This window comes from Rattus norvegicus, chromosome 19 (assembly GCF_036323735.1).
Source record: "Rattus norvegicus strain BN/NHsdMcwi chromosome 19, GRCr8, whole genome shotgun sequence".
Lineage (NCBI taxonomy): Eukaryota > Metazoa > Chordata > Mammalia > Rodentia > Muridae > Rattus > Rattus norvegicus.
Genome location: NC_086037.1, coordinates 66,148 through 81,519, shown reverse-complemented (window position 1 = coordinate 81,519; position 15,372 = coordinate 66,148). Strand labels below are relative to the sequence as shown.

The window sequence follows — 15,372 nt, the reverse complement described above, 5'->3', positions numbered from 1 at the left end:
GGGGAGAGGGAAGAGCAATTTTTAGGATGCAAGTAGATAGCTACCTGATACTTCCTCTGGGGACTGAGGCATTATTGAGCTCCTGCTGCAAACACTCCTCTGAGCACTTTAGAATTTTAATACCTATATTAGTTATGAAGAGTTTAATTATTAAATGATTTGCATATAATCCAACAATCCATTTATCTTCATAGCTTGGTTATTGTGAACAAATGAATGTAACTATGTTCATTTCAAACAGGCCACATTTTGAGATTTTCAGGGTGCACACACTCAGTTGGAGATGTTGGAATTTTTTCTTCTCCCTTACTAGAAGAATGAGCTGGTCTCTGCCTAATTCTTGTACAATCGCTGTCCATCATGTCCATCTGATTCTCCTGTGACATCTTGACTGTGACCTTCTCACAGAAGTGCTCTGGCTTCTCCTATTACAACTTTCTGGCCAGGTATGGGAATAGGGTTCCTGATATCCCAGTCAAGTTCCAGAATTTATGCTGGGTCTTGAGAGGGCCAGGAGGCCAGAGAGGGAACAGAAACAGCAGAAGTGACTTTCCCTGCCTCCTAGCCATTGGCTCCTGTCACTCATGACTAATAACTTCTCCTACAATGAGAACTTTGACCGACCGCAGCAAGTTCCCCACCTACATCCTTTTTTTGTTTAAATTCCTGCCTGGGCAGGACTTACACATTCTGCTTCCTGTTTGTGAAACTTGGCCGTCTTAACAGCACAGATTCAGAACTGAGAGCTGATCATGCCACAGAACCAACTCCATAGCTGGCTGAATGCTGTGTTCTTTGGGCTGCTGCTTCTTCTTATCCATGTGCAGGGTGAGGCTCACTAAACTGGCAATGGGGAATGACTGGAGTCAGAGCTGCCAAGCCCTGCTTGTAAGAGCTGAGCTCGTGGGAGAGAAGGCATGGGGAATGGGGAGGGAACTGATCAAAACCATAGATCAGACATTCTCAAACTGTAGGTCACAACCATAGGAAAAAAACATAGATGAATGGTATTAAAAACACCCAACCATACGATTATTTTATCTTAGTGCCTCCTAACTGAATGTTGCTCTTGAGTGGTTTCTCAGTTCCTAAGAGCAGCAGAAATATATCTTCCATTGGTTATGAACCACAGGTTGAGGACTGGTACAATAGATAAAAGTATGAGAACATTTGCCTACCAATTCCCCCAATAAAAAGCACGTACTTTTGTAGACCCAATACCACTCAGAGGGGCAGAGACTTCTAAGATCACTCTTTACTGAGGAGTTCAGTGTGAGATTTGGTGAGAGCAGTAGAGAATTCAGGGAAAATAAAGAGATATTTTGCCCTCCTTTGAGTATGGCTATGACTGTAACTCCTAGTAACATTTGGATAAGAATGATAATAATCATAAATTCAAGTGGCAAAATGTCTCTGAGTGTGTGATCTCTTCGGCTAGCGAAATGGTGGCGAACCCTTGGAAAATAATACAGGAAAGGTTTCTGTCCCTGAGGGACAGGGAAACTCCCATACTCATACTCTAAAACTGAACTGGGGGTCCTGGGTTTCCTTCCTCTGTGCCCTAGTAAGAAGGGGATGGGAATCTCCTGGCAGCTGAAACCTAACCATGAGGCATCTCTCCACCAGGTCAGCACTCACCAGAGTCCAGCCCCATCAGAAACACACACATAGGCCAGGTCCGAGGCAAGCTTGACCACGTGAAGGACACTAAAGCTGGTGTCCACACCTTCCTGGGAATTCCCTTTGCCAAGCCTCCTGTAGGACCACTGCGCTTTGCACCTCCTGAGGCCCCTGAGCCATGGAGTGGTGTGAGAGATGGGACCTCACAACCAGCCATGTAAGTTCTGGACCCAGAGAGTTTCAGGTACTGAAGAAAACTATTCTCTGAGCTCTGGGCCATGCTGAAGTGTCTCTTCCATCTCAGCTACACAGAAGTTTTCTCTCTTTGTGGATGAGTGCCCCATGCATTTTTTTCTGGTGATAGATTCAATAGAACAACTGTGTCAGGCTCCTGGGTCAGAATTTGGCACTGATAAGTATTTTGGAGGGGAAAAATGATAAAGTGTTCACAAGTTCAGAATAAGCCCAGTGTTGTCTGCCACAATGGGAAGTGTCACAATGAGTAGATATCATCTATTAGGCATCAGTGCTGCTGATTCCAGGAGAATATACTTCAGATCCTGAGGAATGCAACAGTAATCAAGACTTACTAACCCCACTCTCACAGTCACTATGACAACCTATAGGACCAAGTGCCATTGACCAGGGAACAAATAGGTGTAATGAATTTCCTCTGGAGACACTTCAGACAAGAGAAATTCCCTGAGACTCTGCACACATGATGAAGGACTCCTCACTACTGCCATTAGGGCAGCATTGTCCATTGAATCCTTTGATAGCTCTAGGAGCCCAACACTCCAAGATGGGGATCTTAGTTTGTTTTCTGTTGCTGTAATAAAGTACCAACAAATGCAATTTAGGGGACAAAGCTACTATGAGAGGCTCCAGATTACAATCCATCATTGTGGAGAAACCACAGTGAAACAAAGCTACAGGAGCTGCTCATATCATAGCCATGTCCAGGAACAGACACTAGAAAATGTTTGCATGCCTGCTAATGCTTGACTTACTTTTCCATTCTTAATAAAATTCCATGAACATCACTGCAGACAACCAATCATTAACATGGAGATACTTAGTAGTCTCTCTATCCCAGTCTCAGAAATAAAGACATTGAGGCCCTACCCTGTTGGAGGCCTCCCTAAAAATCTGGCTTTACCCAACTTTCACAGGGAGAAGCTGAAGGTGGCCTTAAAAAATCCAGACTCACATTTGGTTTTGAGTATCATCCATCTACTGGAATATCTGTCTGCTCTTTTCATCAGGTGTCTGCAAAATCTTGATGTAATCAATGCAGAGGGGTTGAAGGAGATGAAACTGAAGCTGCCTCCTGTCTCTATGTCTGAGGACTGCCTGTACCTCAACATCTATGCACCAGCCCATGCCCATGAGGGCTCTAACCTGCCTGTAAGTGTCAGGCCATGGCCAGTTTAGGGAGAGGGCATTTTTTTCTCAGATGATTAGGAGGGACAAAAGAAACATGAGTTCCGTTGCTTCATTGGGTCAAAGAAGACCATCTCAGTCACACAATGCAATTGAAACCTGGATATGGGACACAGAGCACTGGAGCACTGAGCCATCAAAGGCTCTTTGATAAAACAAGTACTTATTCTACACCTTGTGCTCTGCAGAACCACTTAAGAGCTCAAGACTGAGGCCACCCAAACTTATACATTTATGTTTCTGTTGTGACAATGAGAGTTGATGATTCTTTACTATTTCAATCTGTAGAGATATCTATAGAGACACTCCTCTGTTCTGCTGTGAAAAGCCTGAGTAGTGATGAGATTACTCTATACATAGAGGCATTAATTCAAAGTACAATAAATAGTCAGGATTGGGACTAGAAGAACACCGAGCAGCTACTAGATGTCCCTGGTAGTGGTCAAAGTCCTGAAGTCCAGGAAATTTTTGCATATGTCTGTATCTGCGCAGAGGCACAGCATTTGAAATTCTAGTAAGCAGATCAGAGAGCTCGGACAAGCTAGGAGCTTCCTGGCATCTCCCTTGACTTCTCCAGGTAATGGTGTGGATCCATGGTGGAGGACTGATGACAGGCATGGCTTCCATGTATGATGGATCTCTATTGACAGTCAATGAGGACTTGGTGGTTGTCACTATCCAGTATCGTCTGGGTGTCCTAGGCTTTTTCAGGTAAGGCCACAAATGGGCAATGGTAGCTGACCAGAATCCAGACACCCCTTTGATCCATGTCCCTTCCACTTCTCAGCACTGGAGATGAGCACGCCAGAGGCAACTGGGGATACCTGGACCAAGTGGCTGCCCTAAGATGGGTCCAGCAGAATATCGCCCACTTTGGAGGCAACCCTGATCGTGTCACTATTTTTGGCGAGTCTGCAGGTGGTACATGTGTGTCTACACATGTTGTGTCCCCCATGTCCCAAGGACTCTTTCATGGAGCCATCATGGAAAGTGGAGTGGCCCTGCTGCCCTACCTTATTGCTGACACCTCTGAGATGTTCTCTACTGTAAGTGTTCTCAGCCCTGCTGCCTTGGTCTTTATATTCTGGTGCTCTGATGCTGTGTTTAGTGGCAAAAGCCAGGGGAATGGAAAATGACTACTTTAAAATAATTTCTGAGAAACACGGGGGTTAGCGTCTGCTCACATCTACTTCATACTGGATACATATGTTATCAGACAAGCAAACTGCTCCTTGCAGCTTTTATCACTGGTAAAAATAAGTATGCATGTGCTTGGGTGTTGTTTCATTGGTTTTTAAAAAATACCTGGAGGGCAAGCCTGAGGCCATAAGTTCAAATCATGAGAATACACAAAGGGTTGGAGACAGTGACATGCATCTGTAATTCTCATGTTACTCTGGTCAGGTCAGGTCAAGTCAATATCAGAGAATTCCTGAATGTTCACAGACCAGATCAGGTACTAGGAAGAAAAAAAACCACTCTGTCAAATGAGGGGGACAATGAAGACTTACACTTTTCCCTCTACTCTTAATATACAAACCTTAAAAATGTTATAGTTTCCTTCATCTGTTAAACACAGAAAGATAGGTGAAGAAAACAAATCTAACTTAAATATATGCAAGTAGAAAGAGTCCTGCATGCTGGCTGTAACTTTTGAACAAAAGACAATTGGAACAATATGTATTTATTCCAATATACACAACACACTGTAGAGTTGGTATTAGGCAGAACAGCATCGACTTGAAATTAAGAATTCTGCTCCCTGCCTCATTTCCTTTGCAGATGGTAGCCAAGGTCTCTGGATGTGAGGCCATGGACTCAGAGGCCCTGGTGCACTGTCTAAGAGCCAAGAGTGAAGCAGAGATTCTGGCTATTAACAAGGTTGGGAGAATTGTGTGTCTGAGAGAACATGGTCTACATGTTGTGGGATTCTGAACTAAATACCTTATCTTTATGCCTTTGTGTTCTTTCAGTTTTGTGTGCAAAATGAATATCAAGATAGGCTAATCTAAGTGTAGATCACCCTGAAACTAGTGAGAAATGATAAATAGTGGGAAGTGACTTGGGATATTTATTTCATTAACCTTCAGCATTGACCTCTAATGACACTCAGGTTGTGCAGATGGTCCCTGCTGTGGTGGATGGAGAGTTCCTACCCAGGCATCCCAAAGAGTTGTTGGCATCTGAGGATTTTCGCCCTGTCCCCAGCATCATTGGTGTCAACAATGATGAATACGGTTGGACCATTCCTCTGGTGAGGTGTTGTTCCAATGCTCTGGGAGCTTGGAGACTCATATGCTTATCAGGTGTCTTATGGAAACACAATACATCTTTGATCCAAGTCCATCAGACCCCACACTTAAGACTGTCTTCTGCCTCACAGGTCATGGGCACTACTCAAATGATAAAGGAGCTATCCAGAGAGAACCTGCAAGCTATTCTTAAGAAGACAACAGCACAACTGGTGAAATATTTCTCGTCCTGCCCTAATAGTCTGGTTATTTATATGTTCTCTGACAGCATCCCTATTAATGAAATTCAGCATATATGTATGATTTGGTATGGGGTTAACTCAGATCATGAACCTTTTTACCTATACCCTATATCATCCCAGACCACTAAAGGCTACTACTGCCTACCTAACCTACAATGCACCAACTTCAATGTTCCTGATCTCCTTGGTATAGATGCTGCCTCTGGAGTGCAGTGACCTATTGATGGAAGAGTACATGGGGGACATTGAGGACCCTAAGACCCTCCAAGCACAGTTTACAGAGTTGATGGAAGACTTCATGTTTGTGATCCCTGCACTGCAAGTGGCACATTTTCAGTGTTAGTACATGTGTGACAAGGCTTAGGGGAATAGCTCAGAGATGGGGGACATGGGTAAGCACCGTGGAGTATGGTCATGTCCAGGTCTCCTCATGTCTAGTTTAAGAGAGTGAAATCTGGCTATGGAGGTAGAAAATAGGTTGCTGATACTCTAGTGACTTAATAAAACCACTCAGCTGGGAAGGCCATGGGCACTGATTAGTCAAGGGCTTTTCCATAGCTAGTGCTCCTCCTGCCTGGGGTTCAGTCTCCCATTTAACTTTTGTGATTCAAGGTAACTTTTTATCAAGGTATCTTGTCACCAAATATGTATCAGAAAAAAGTTTCACGTGAGCAGCCACTATGTCACTCTTTGTCCCACCTCTAGGTTCCCATGCCCCTGTCTACTTTTATGAGTTCCAACATCAGATCACCTTCCTCAAGGATATCAGGCCACCCCACGTGAAGGCTGACCATGGTGATGAAATTCCTTTTGTCTTTGGGTACTTCTTTTGGGACATGAAAAGTGAGTATTCCTTTCTTTTCTTGAACTGAATGAGGTCCCAGTTGAGTTCCTGGGGGACTTCTGAGCTCTCGATCCATTTGAGGAAAGCTAGATTCTGGGAGCAGAGAAAATCAAATATGTACCATACTATATCCCAAAAACCATGCCCACTTTAGAATCTTCACCCTTCCCAGTCTAGCCTGTGATGGAGGAGCTGATGTCATATCAGGGCAGGAATTGAATTAGAAACTTGCATTGATCTTGGATTCTGGATAATGAAGAAGGGAGGCAACAAAGCCAATAGTTTGGGGTCAGGCAGCAGCTGAAATGATGCATGTGAAGAATGAGTTGACAGTTGCATGAGGTGGCATACACTTTGCATTTCTTATGACTTCAGCTGACTTCACTGAGGAGGAGAAGCTGCTGAGCAGGAGGATGATGAAGTACTGGGCCAACTTTGCAAGACATGGGTAAGAAAACACCTCTCAAGCTTACATCTAGGGCTTCCTTTTGGATGGTCACCTTCTAACATGCATGAATTTCCACCACATGATAGAGTCTTTTCTTTTTTTTTTTTATTAACTTGAGTATTTCTTATATACATTTCGAGTGTTATGCCCTTCCCCGGTTTCCGGGCAAACATCCCCCTCCCCCCTCCCCTTCCTTATGGGTGTTCCCCTCCCAACCCTCCCCCCATTGCCGCCCTCCCCCCCATAGTCTAGTTCACTGGGGGTTCAGTCTTAGCAGGACCCAGGGCTTCCCCTTCCACTGGTGCTCTTACTAGGATATTCATTGCTACCTATGAGGTCAGAGTCCAGGGTCAGTCCATGTATAGTCTTTAGGTAGTGGCTTAGTCCCTGGAAGCTCTGGTTGCTTGACATTGTTGTACATATGGGGTCTCGAGCCCCTTCAAGCTCTTCCAGTTCTTTCTCTGAATCCTTCAACGGGGGACCTATTCTCAGTTCAGTGGTTTGCTGCTGGCATTCGCCTCTGTATTTGCTGTATTCTGGCTGTGTCTCTCAGGAGCGATCTATATCCGGCTCCTGTCGGTCTGCACTTCTTTGCTTCATCCATCTTGTCTAATTGGGTGGCTGTATATGTATGGGCCACATGTGGGGCAGGCTCTGAATGGGTGTTCCTTCAGTCTCTGTTTTAATCTTTGCCTCTCCCTTCCCTGCCAAGGGTATTCTTTTTCCTCATTTAAAGAAGGAGTGAAGCATTCACATTTTGATCATCCATCTTGAGTTTCGTTTGTTCTAGGGATCTAGGGTAATTCAAGCATCTGGGCTAATAGCCACTTATCAATGAGTGCATACCATGTATGTCTTTCTGTGATTAGGTTAGCTCACTCAGGATGATGTTTTCCAGTTCCAACCATTTGCCTACGAATTTCATAAACTCGTTGTTTTTGATAGCTGAGTAATATTCCATTGTGTAGATGTACCACATTTTCTGTATCCATTCCTCTGTTGAAGGGCATCTGGGTTCTTTCCAGTTTCTGGCTATTATAAATAAGGCTGCAATGAACATAGTGGAGCACGTGTCTCTTTTATATGTTGAGGCATCTTTTGGGTATATGCCCAAGAGAGGTATAGCTGGATCCTCAGGCAGTTCAATGTCCAATTTTCTGAGGAACCTCCAGACTGATTTCCAGAATGGTTGTACCAGTCTGCAATCCCACCAACAATGGAGGAGTGTTCCTCCTTCTCCACATCCTCGCCAACATCTGCTGTCCCCTGAGTTTTTGATCTTAGCCATTCTCACTGGTGTGAGGTGAAATCTCAGGGTTGTTTTGATTTGCATTTCCCTTATGACTAAAGATGTTGAACATTTCTTTAGGTGTTTCTCAGCCATTCGGCATTCCTCAGCTGTGAATTCTTTGTTCAGCTCTGAACCCCATTTTTTAATAGTGTTATTTGTTTCCCTGCGGTCTAAATTCTTGAGTTCTTTGTATATTTTGGATATAAGGCCTCTATCTGTTGTAGGATTGGTAAAGATCTTTTCCCAATCTGTTGGTTGCCGTTTTGTCCTAACCACAGTGTCCTTTGCCTTACAGAAGCTTTGCAGTTTTATGAGATCCCATTTGTCGATTCTTGATCTTAGAGCATAAGCCATTGGTGTTTTGTTCAGGAAATTTTTTCCAGTGCCCATGTGTTTCAGATGCTTCCCTAGTTTTTCTTCTATTAGTTTGAGTGTGTCTGGTTTGATGTGGAGGTCCTTGATCCACTTGGACTTAAGCTTTGTACAGGGTGATAAGCATGGATCGATCTGCATTCTTCTACATGTTGCCCTCCAGTTGAACCAGCACCATTTGCTGAAAATGCTATTTTTTTTCCATTTGATGGTTTTGGCTCCTTTGTCAAAAATCAAGTGACCATAGGTGTGTGGGTTCATTTCTGGGTCTTCAATTCTATTCCATTGGTCTATCTGTCTGTCTCTGTACCAATACCATGCAGTTTTTATCACTATTGCTCTGTAATATTGCTTGAGTTCAGGGATAGTGATTCCCCCTGAGGTCCTTTTATTGTTGAGGATAGCTTTAGCTATCCTGGGTTTTTTGTTATTCCAGATGAATTTGCAAATTGTTCTGTCTAACTCTTTGAAGAATTGGATTGGTATTTTGATGGGGATTGCATTGAATCTGTAGATTGCTTTTGGTAAAATGGCCATTTTTACTATATTAATCCTGCCAATCCATGAGCTTGGGAGATCTTTCAATCTTCTGAGGTCTTCTTCAATTTCTTTCCTCAGTGTCTTGAAGTTCTTTTTTTTTTTTAATTGATTTTTTTTTATTAACTTGAGTATTTCTTATATACATTTCGAGTGTTATTCCCTTTCCCGGTTTCCGGGCAAACATCCCCCTCCCCCCTCCCCTTCCTTATGGGTGTTCCCCTCCCAACCCTCCCCCCATTGCCGCCCTCCCCCCATAGACTAGTTCACTGGGGGTTCAGTCTTAGCAGGACCCAGGGCTTCCCCTTCCACTGGTGCTCTTACTAGGATATTCATTGCTACCTATGGGGTCAGAGTCCAGGGTCACTCCATGTATAGTCTTTAGGTAGTGGCTTAGTACCTGGAAGCTCTGGTTGCTTGGCATTGTTGTACTTTTGGGGTCTCGAGCCCCTTCAAGCTCTTCCAGTTCTTTCTCTGATTCCTTCAATAGGGGACCTATTCTCAGTTCAGTGGTTTGCTGCTGGCATTCGCCTCTATATTTGCTGTATTCTGGCTGTGTCTCTCAGGAGCGATCTACATCCGGCTCCTGTCGGTCTGCACTTCTTTGCTTCATCCATCTTGTCTAATTGGGTGGCTGTATATGTATGGGCCACATGTGGGGCAGGCTCTGAATGGGTGTTCCTTCAGTCTCTGTTTTAATCTTTGCCTCTCCCTTCCCTGCCAAGGGTATTCTTTTTCCTCATTTAAAGAAGGAGTGAAGCATTCACATTTTGATCATCCGTCTTGAGTTTCGTTTGTTCTAGGGATCTAGGGTAATTCAAGCATTTGGGCTAATAGCCACTTATCAATGAGTGCATACAATGTATGTCTTTCTGTGATTGGGTTAGCTCACTCAGGATGATATTTTCCAGTTCCAACCATTTGCCTACGAATTTCATAAACTCGTTGTTTTTGATAGCTGAGTAATATTCCATTGTGTAGATGTACCACATTTTCTGTATCCATTCCTCTGTTGAAGGGCATCTGGGTTCTTTCCATTTTCTGGCTATTATAAATAAGGCTGCAATGAACATAGTGGAGCACGTGTCTCTTTTATATGTTGAGGCATCTTTTGGGTATATGCCCAAGAGAGGTATAGCTGGATCCTCAGGCAGTTCAATGTCTAATTTTCTGAGGAACCTCCACACTGATTTCCAGAATGGTTTTACCAGTCTGCAATCCCACCAACAATGGAGGAGTGTTGCTCTTCCTCCACATCCTCGCCAGCATCTGTTGTCCCCTGAGTTTTTGATCTTAGCCAATCGCACTGGTGTGAGGTGAAATCTCAGGGTTGTTTTGATTTGCATTTCCCTTATGACTAAAGATGTTGAACATTTCTTTAGGTGTTTCTCAGCCATTCGGCATTCCTCAGCTGTGAATTCTTTGTTTAGCTCTGAACCCCATTTTTTAATAGGGTTATTTGTTTCCCTGCGGTCTAACTTCTTGAGTTCTTTGTATATTTTGGATATAAGGCCTCTATCTGTTGTAGGATTGGTAAAGATCTTTTCCCAATCTGTTGGTTGCCGTTTTGTCCTAACCACAGTGTCCTTTGCCTTACAGAAGCTTTGCAGTTTTATGAGATCCCATTTGTCGATTCTTGATCTTAGAGCATAAGCCATTGGTGTTTTGTTCAGGAAATTTTTTCCAGTGCCCATGTGTTCCAGATGCTTCCCTAGTTTTTCTTCTATTAGTTTGAGTGTGTCTGGTTTGATGTGGAGGTCCTTGATCCACTTGGACTTAAGCTTTGTACAGGGTGATAAGGATGGATCGATCTGCATTCTTCTACATGTTGCCCTCCAGTTGAACCAGCACCATTTGCTGAAAATGCTATCTTTTTTCCATTGGATGGTTTTGGCTCCTTTGTCAAAAATCAAGTGACCATAGGTGTGTGGGTTCATTTCTGGGTCTTCAATTCTATTCCATTGGTCTATCTGTCTGTCTCTGTACCAATACCATGCAGTTTTTATCACTATTGCTCTGTAATACTGCTTGAGTTCAGGGATAGTGATTCCCCCTGAAGTCCTTTTATTGTTGAGGATAGCTTTAGCTATCCTGGGTTTTTTGTTATTCCAGATGAATTTGCAAATTGTTCTGTCTAACTCTTTGAAGAATTGGATTGGTATTTTGATGGGGATTGCATTGAATCTGTAGATTGCTTTTGGTAAAATGGCCATTTTTACTATATTAATCCTGCCAATCCATGAGCATGGGAGATCTTTCCATCTTCTGAGGTGTTCTTCAATTTCTTTCCTCAGTGTCTTGAAGTTCTTATTGTACAGATCTTTTACTTGCTTGGTTAAAGTCACACCGAGGTACTTTATATTATTTGGGTCTATTATGAAGGGTGTCGTTTCCCTAATTTCTTTCTCGGCTTGCCTCTCTTTTGTATAGAGGAAGGCAACTGATTTATTTGAGTTAATTTTATACCCAGCCACTTTGCTGAAGTTGTTTATCAGCTTTAGTAGTTCTCTGGTGGAACTTTTGGGATCACTTAAATATACTATCATATCATCTGCAAATAGTGATATGTTGACCTCTTCTTTTCCGATCTGTATCCCCTTGATCTCCTTTTGTTGTCTGATTGCTCTGGCTAGAACTTCAAGAACTATATTGAATAAGTAGGGAGAGAGTGGGCAGCCTTGTCTAGTCCCTGATTTTAGTGGGATTGCTTCAAGTTTCTCTCCATTTAGTTTAATGTTAGCAACTGGTTTGCTGTATATGGCTTTTACTATGTTTAGGTATGGGCCTTGAATTCCTATTCTTTCCAGGACTTTTATCATGAAGGGGTGTTGAATTTTGTCAAATGCTTTCTCAGCATCTAATGAAATGATCATGTGGTTCTGTTCTTTCAGTTTGTTTATATAATGGATCACGTTGATGGTTTTCCGTATATTAAACCATCCCTGCATGCCTGGGATGAAGCCTACTTGATCATGGTGGATGATTGTTTTGATGTGCTCTTGGATTCGGTTTGCCAGAATTTTATTGAGTATTTTTGTGTCCATATTCATAAGGGAAATTGGTCTGAAGTTCTCTTTCTTTGTTGTGTCTTTGTGTGGTTTAGGTGTAAGAGTAATTGTGGCTTCGTAGAAGGTATTCGGTAGTGATCCATCTGTTTCAATTTTGTGGAATAGTTTGGATAATATTGGTATGAGGTCTTCTATGAAGGTTTGATAGAATTCTGCACTAAACCCGTCTGGACCTGGGCTCTTTTTGGTTGGGAGACCTTTAATGACTGCTTTTATTTCCTTAGGAGTTATGGGGTTGTTTAACCGGTTTATCTGTTCCTGATTTAACTTCGATACCTGGTATCTGTCTAGGAAATTGTCCATTTCCTGAAGATTTTCAAGTTTTGTTGAATATAGGCTTTTATAGTAAGATCTGATGATTTTTTGAATTTCCTCTGAATCTGTAGTTATGTCTCCCTTTTCATTTCTGATTTTGTTAATTTGGACGCACTCTCTGTGTCCTCTCGTTAGTCTGGCTAAGGGTTTATCTATCTTGTTGATTTTCTCAAAGAACCAACTTTTGGTTCTGTTGATTCTTTCTATGGTCCTTTTTGTTTCTACTTGGTTGATTTCAGCTCTGAGTTTGATTATTTCCTGCCTTCTACTCCTCCTGGGTGTATTTGCTTCTTTTTGTTCTAGAGCTTTTAGGTGTGCTGTCAAGCTGCTGACATATGCTCTTTCCTGTTTCTTTCTGCAGGCACTCAGCGCTATGAGTTTTCCTCTTAGCACAGCTTTCATTGTGTCCCATAAGTTTGGGTATGTTGTACCTTCATTTTCATTAAATTCTAAAAAGTTTTTAATTTCTTTCTTTATTTCTTCCTTGACCAGGTTATCATTGAGTAGAGCATTGTTCAATTTCCACGTATAAGTGGGCATTCTTCCCATATTGTTATTGAAGACCAGTTTTAGGCCGTGGTGGTCCGATAGCACGCATGGGATTATTTCTATCTTTCTGTACCTGTTGAGGCCTGTTTTTTGACCAATTATATGGTCAATTTTGGAGAAAGTACCATGAGGAGCTGAGAAGAAGGTATATCCTTTTGCTTTAGGATAGAATGTTCTATAAATATCCGTTAAGTCCATTTGGCTCATGACTTCTCTTAGTCTGTCGACATCACTGTTTAATTTCTGTTTCCATGATCTGTCCATTGATGAGAGTGGGGTGTTGAAATCTCCCACTATTATTGTGTGAGGTGCAATGTGTGTTTTGAGCTTTAATAAGGTTTCTTTTACGTATGTAGGTGCCCTTGTATTTGGGGCATAGATATTTAGGATTGAGAGTTCATCTTGGTGGATTTTCCTTTGATGAATATGAAGTGTCCTTCCTTATCTTTTTTGATGACTTTTAGTTGAAAATTGATTTTATTTGATATTAGAATGGCTACTCCAGCTTGCTTCTTCTGACCGTTTTCTTGGAAAGTTGTTTTCCAGCCTTTCACTCTGAGGTAGTGTCTGTCTTTGTCTCTGCGGTGTGTTTCCTGTAGGCAGCAGAATGCAGGGTCCTCGTTGCGTATCCCGTTTGTTAATCTATGTCTTTTTATTGGGGTTTGAGGCCATTGATGTTGAGAGATATTAAGGAATCGTGATTATTGCTTCCCGTTATATTCATATTTGGATGTGAGGTTATGTTTGTGTGCTTTCACTCTCTTTGTTTTGTTGCCAAGACGATTAGTTTCTTGCTTCTTCTAGGGTATATCTTGCCTCCTTATGTTGGGCTTTACCATTTATTATCCTTTGTAGTGCTGGATTTGTAGAAAGATATTGTGTAAATTTGGTTTTGTCATGGAATATCTTGGTTTCTCCATCAATGTTAATTGAGAGTTTTGCAGGATACAGTAACCTGGGCTGGCATTTGTGTTCTCTTAGGGTCTGTATGACATCAGTCCAGGATCTTCTGGCCTTCATAGTTTCTGGCGAGAAGTCTGGTGTGATTCTGATAGGTCTGCCTTTATATATTACTTGACCTTTTTTCCTTACTGCTTTTAATATTCTTTCTTTATTTTGTGCGTTTGGTGTTTTGACAATTATGTGACGGGAGGTGTTTCTTTTCTGGTCCAATCTATTTGGAGTTCTGTAGGCTTCTTGTATGTCTATGGGTATCTCTTTTTTTAAGTTAGGGAAGTTTTCTTCTATGATTTTGTTGAAGATATTTACTGGTCCTTTGAGCTGGGAGTCTTCACTCTCTTCTATACCTATTATCCTTAGGTTTGATCTTCTCATTGAGTCCTGGATTTCCTGTATGTTTGGACCAGAGTCTTTTCTACATAGTAACTCATTTATACATATATTTTGATATTTTGTAGGTATCACATACTAGTTATCTCACGGTGACCTAGCTTGTAGGCTATAGTGCTATGGTACTGTTCTTTGGATCTTGCCTCTTAGGGGGAGACATAAAATAGATCAAGTAGTTTTCCCCATATGAAACAGAAACTCATGAGTGACACTTGTATGTACACATCAGGACACCTATCCCATCAGACCCCTTAACCAATGTCCTAATTTTTCCATTGCCCTGACCCAAAACATAGAATCAGGCTTTGGATGGATGTAACCATGCTGTTCTTTTCCTGTTCATATCCACAGGAACCCCAACAGTGAGGGTCTATCCTACTGGCCCGTGATGGACCATGATCAGCAGTACCTGCAGCTGGACACCCAGCCTGCTGTGGGCAGAGCCCTGAAGGCCAGAAGGCTGCAGTTCTGGACAAAGACTCTGCCCCAGAAGATCCAGGAGCTAAAGGGGGCTCAGGACAATCACACAGAGCTTTAGTACCCTGTGTCAGGAAAGGTTTTTGGGTTTAGAGTCAATAGCACTACAAAGTCCATTTATTTATTTTTATTTGTTCCAACACTTACATAAGCATTTGTAACCTTAGCCTTTGAGCTTTCATGTATAAAAAACACTCTGTATGTTATTCCTTATCATTATGGACAAACTTTCATTAAATTCAAGACATTCTCAAATAGTGTAGATGTGTGAGCCCCAAAGTGCCTCCATCTTCTTTAATCCTTCACTGAAACTAGGTTCCTCCTTCCTTCCTTCTTTCATTCCTTCCATCATTACTTCATTCCTTTCTTCCATTATCTTCTCCCCATCTTTACTCTCCTCTTCTCCAAGTTCCAAATGAAGTGGATGCTTCAGGGACTGTTGGCAGCAGGAGAGTGACTATGTCAAAATCTTGTGTCTACTCTCAGCAATACATTGCTTTTTTATATATATTTAAAATTGGCAACAGAAAACTTGCCCTATTGCCTTCATCATTTCCGAATGCT

General features: G+C 42.2%; 1 protein-coding gene across 1 annotated transcript; it reads left to right on the top strand.

The window, feature by feature from the left end:
• Positions 1 to 726: 726 nt before the first annotated feature.
• Positions 727 to 15,070, top strand: Ces2b (carboxyesterase 2B). Its single transcript, NM_001100999.1, has 12 exons — positions 727 to 828; positions 1,627 to 1,837; positions 2,886 to 3,027; positions 3,641 to 3,774; positions 3,851 to 4,109; positions 4,846 to 4,944; positions 5,177 to 5,317; positions 5,447 to 5,527; positions 5,751 to 5,895; positions 6,263 to 6,400; positions 6,777 to 6,849; positions 14,683 to 15,070. The coding sequence occupies exons 1-12, from the start codon at positions 753 to 755 to the stop codon at positions 14,867 to 14,869; spliced, it is 1,686 nt and encodes a 561-aa protein (NP_001094469.1). The 5' UTR covers positions 727 to 752; the 3' UTR covers positions 14,870 to 15,070.
• The last annotated feature ends 302 nt before the right edge of the window (positions 15,071 to 15,372 follow it).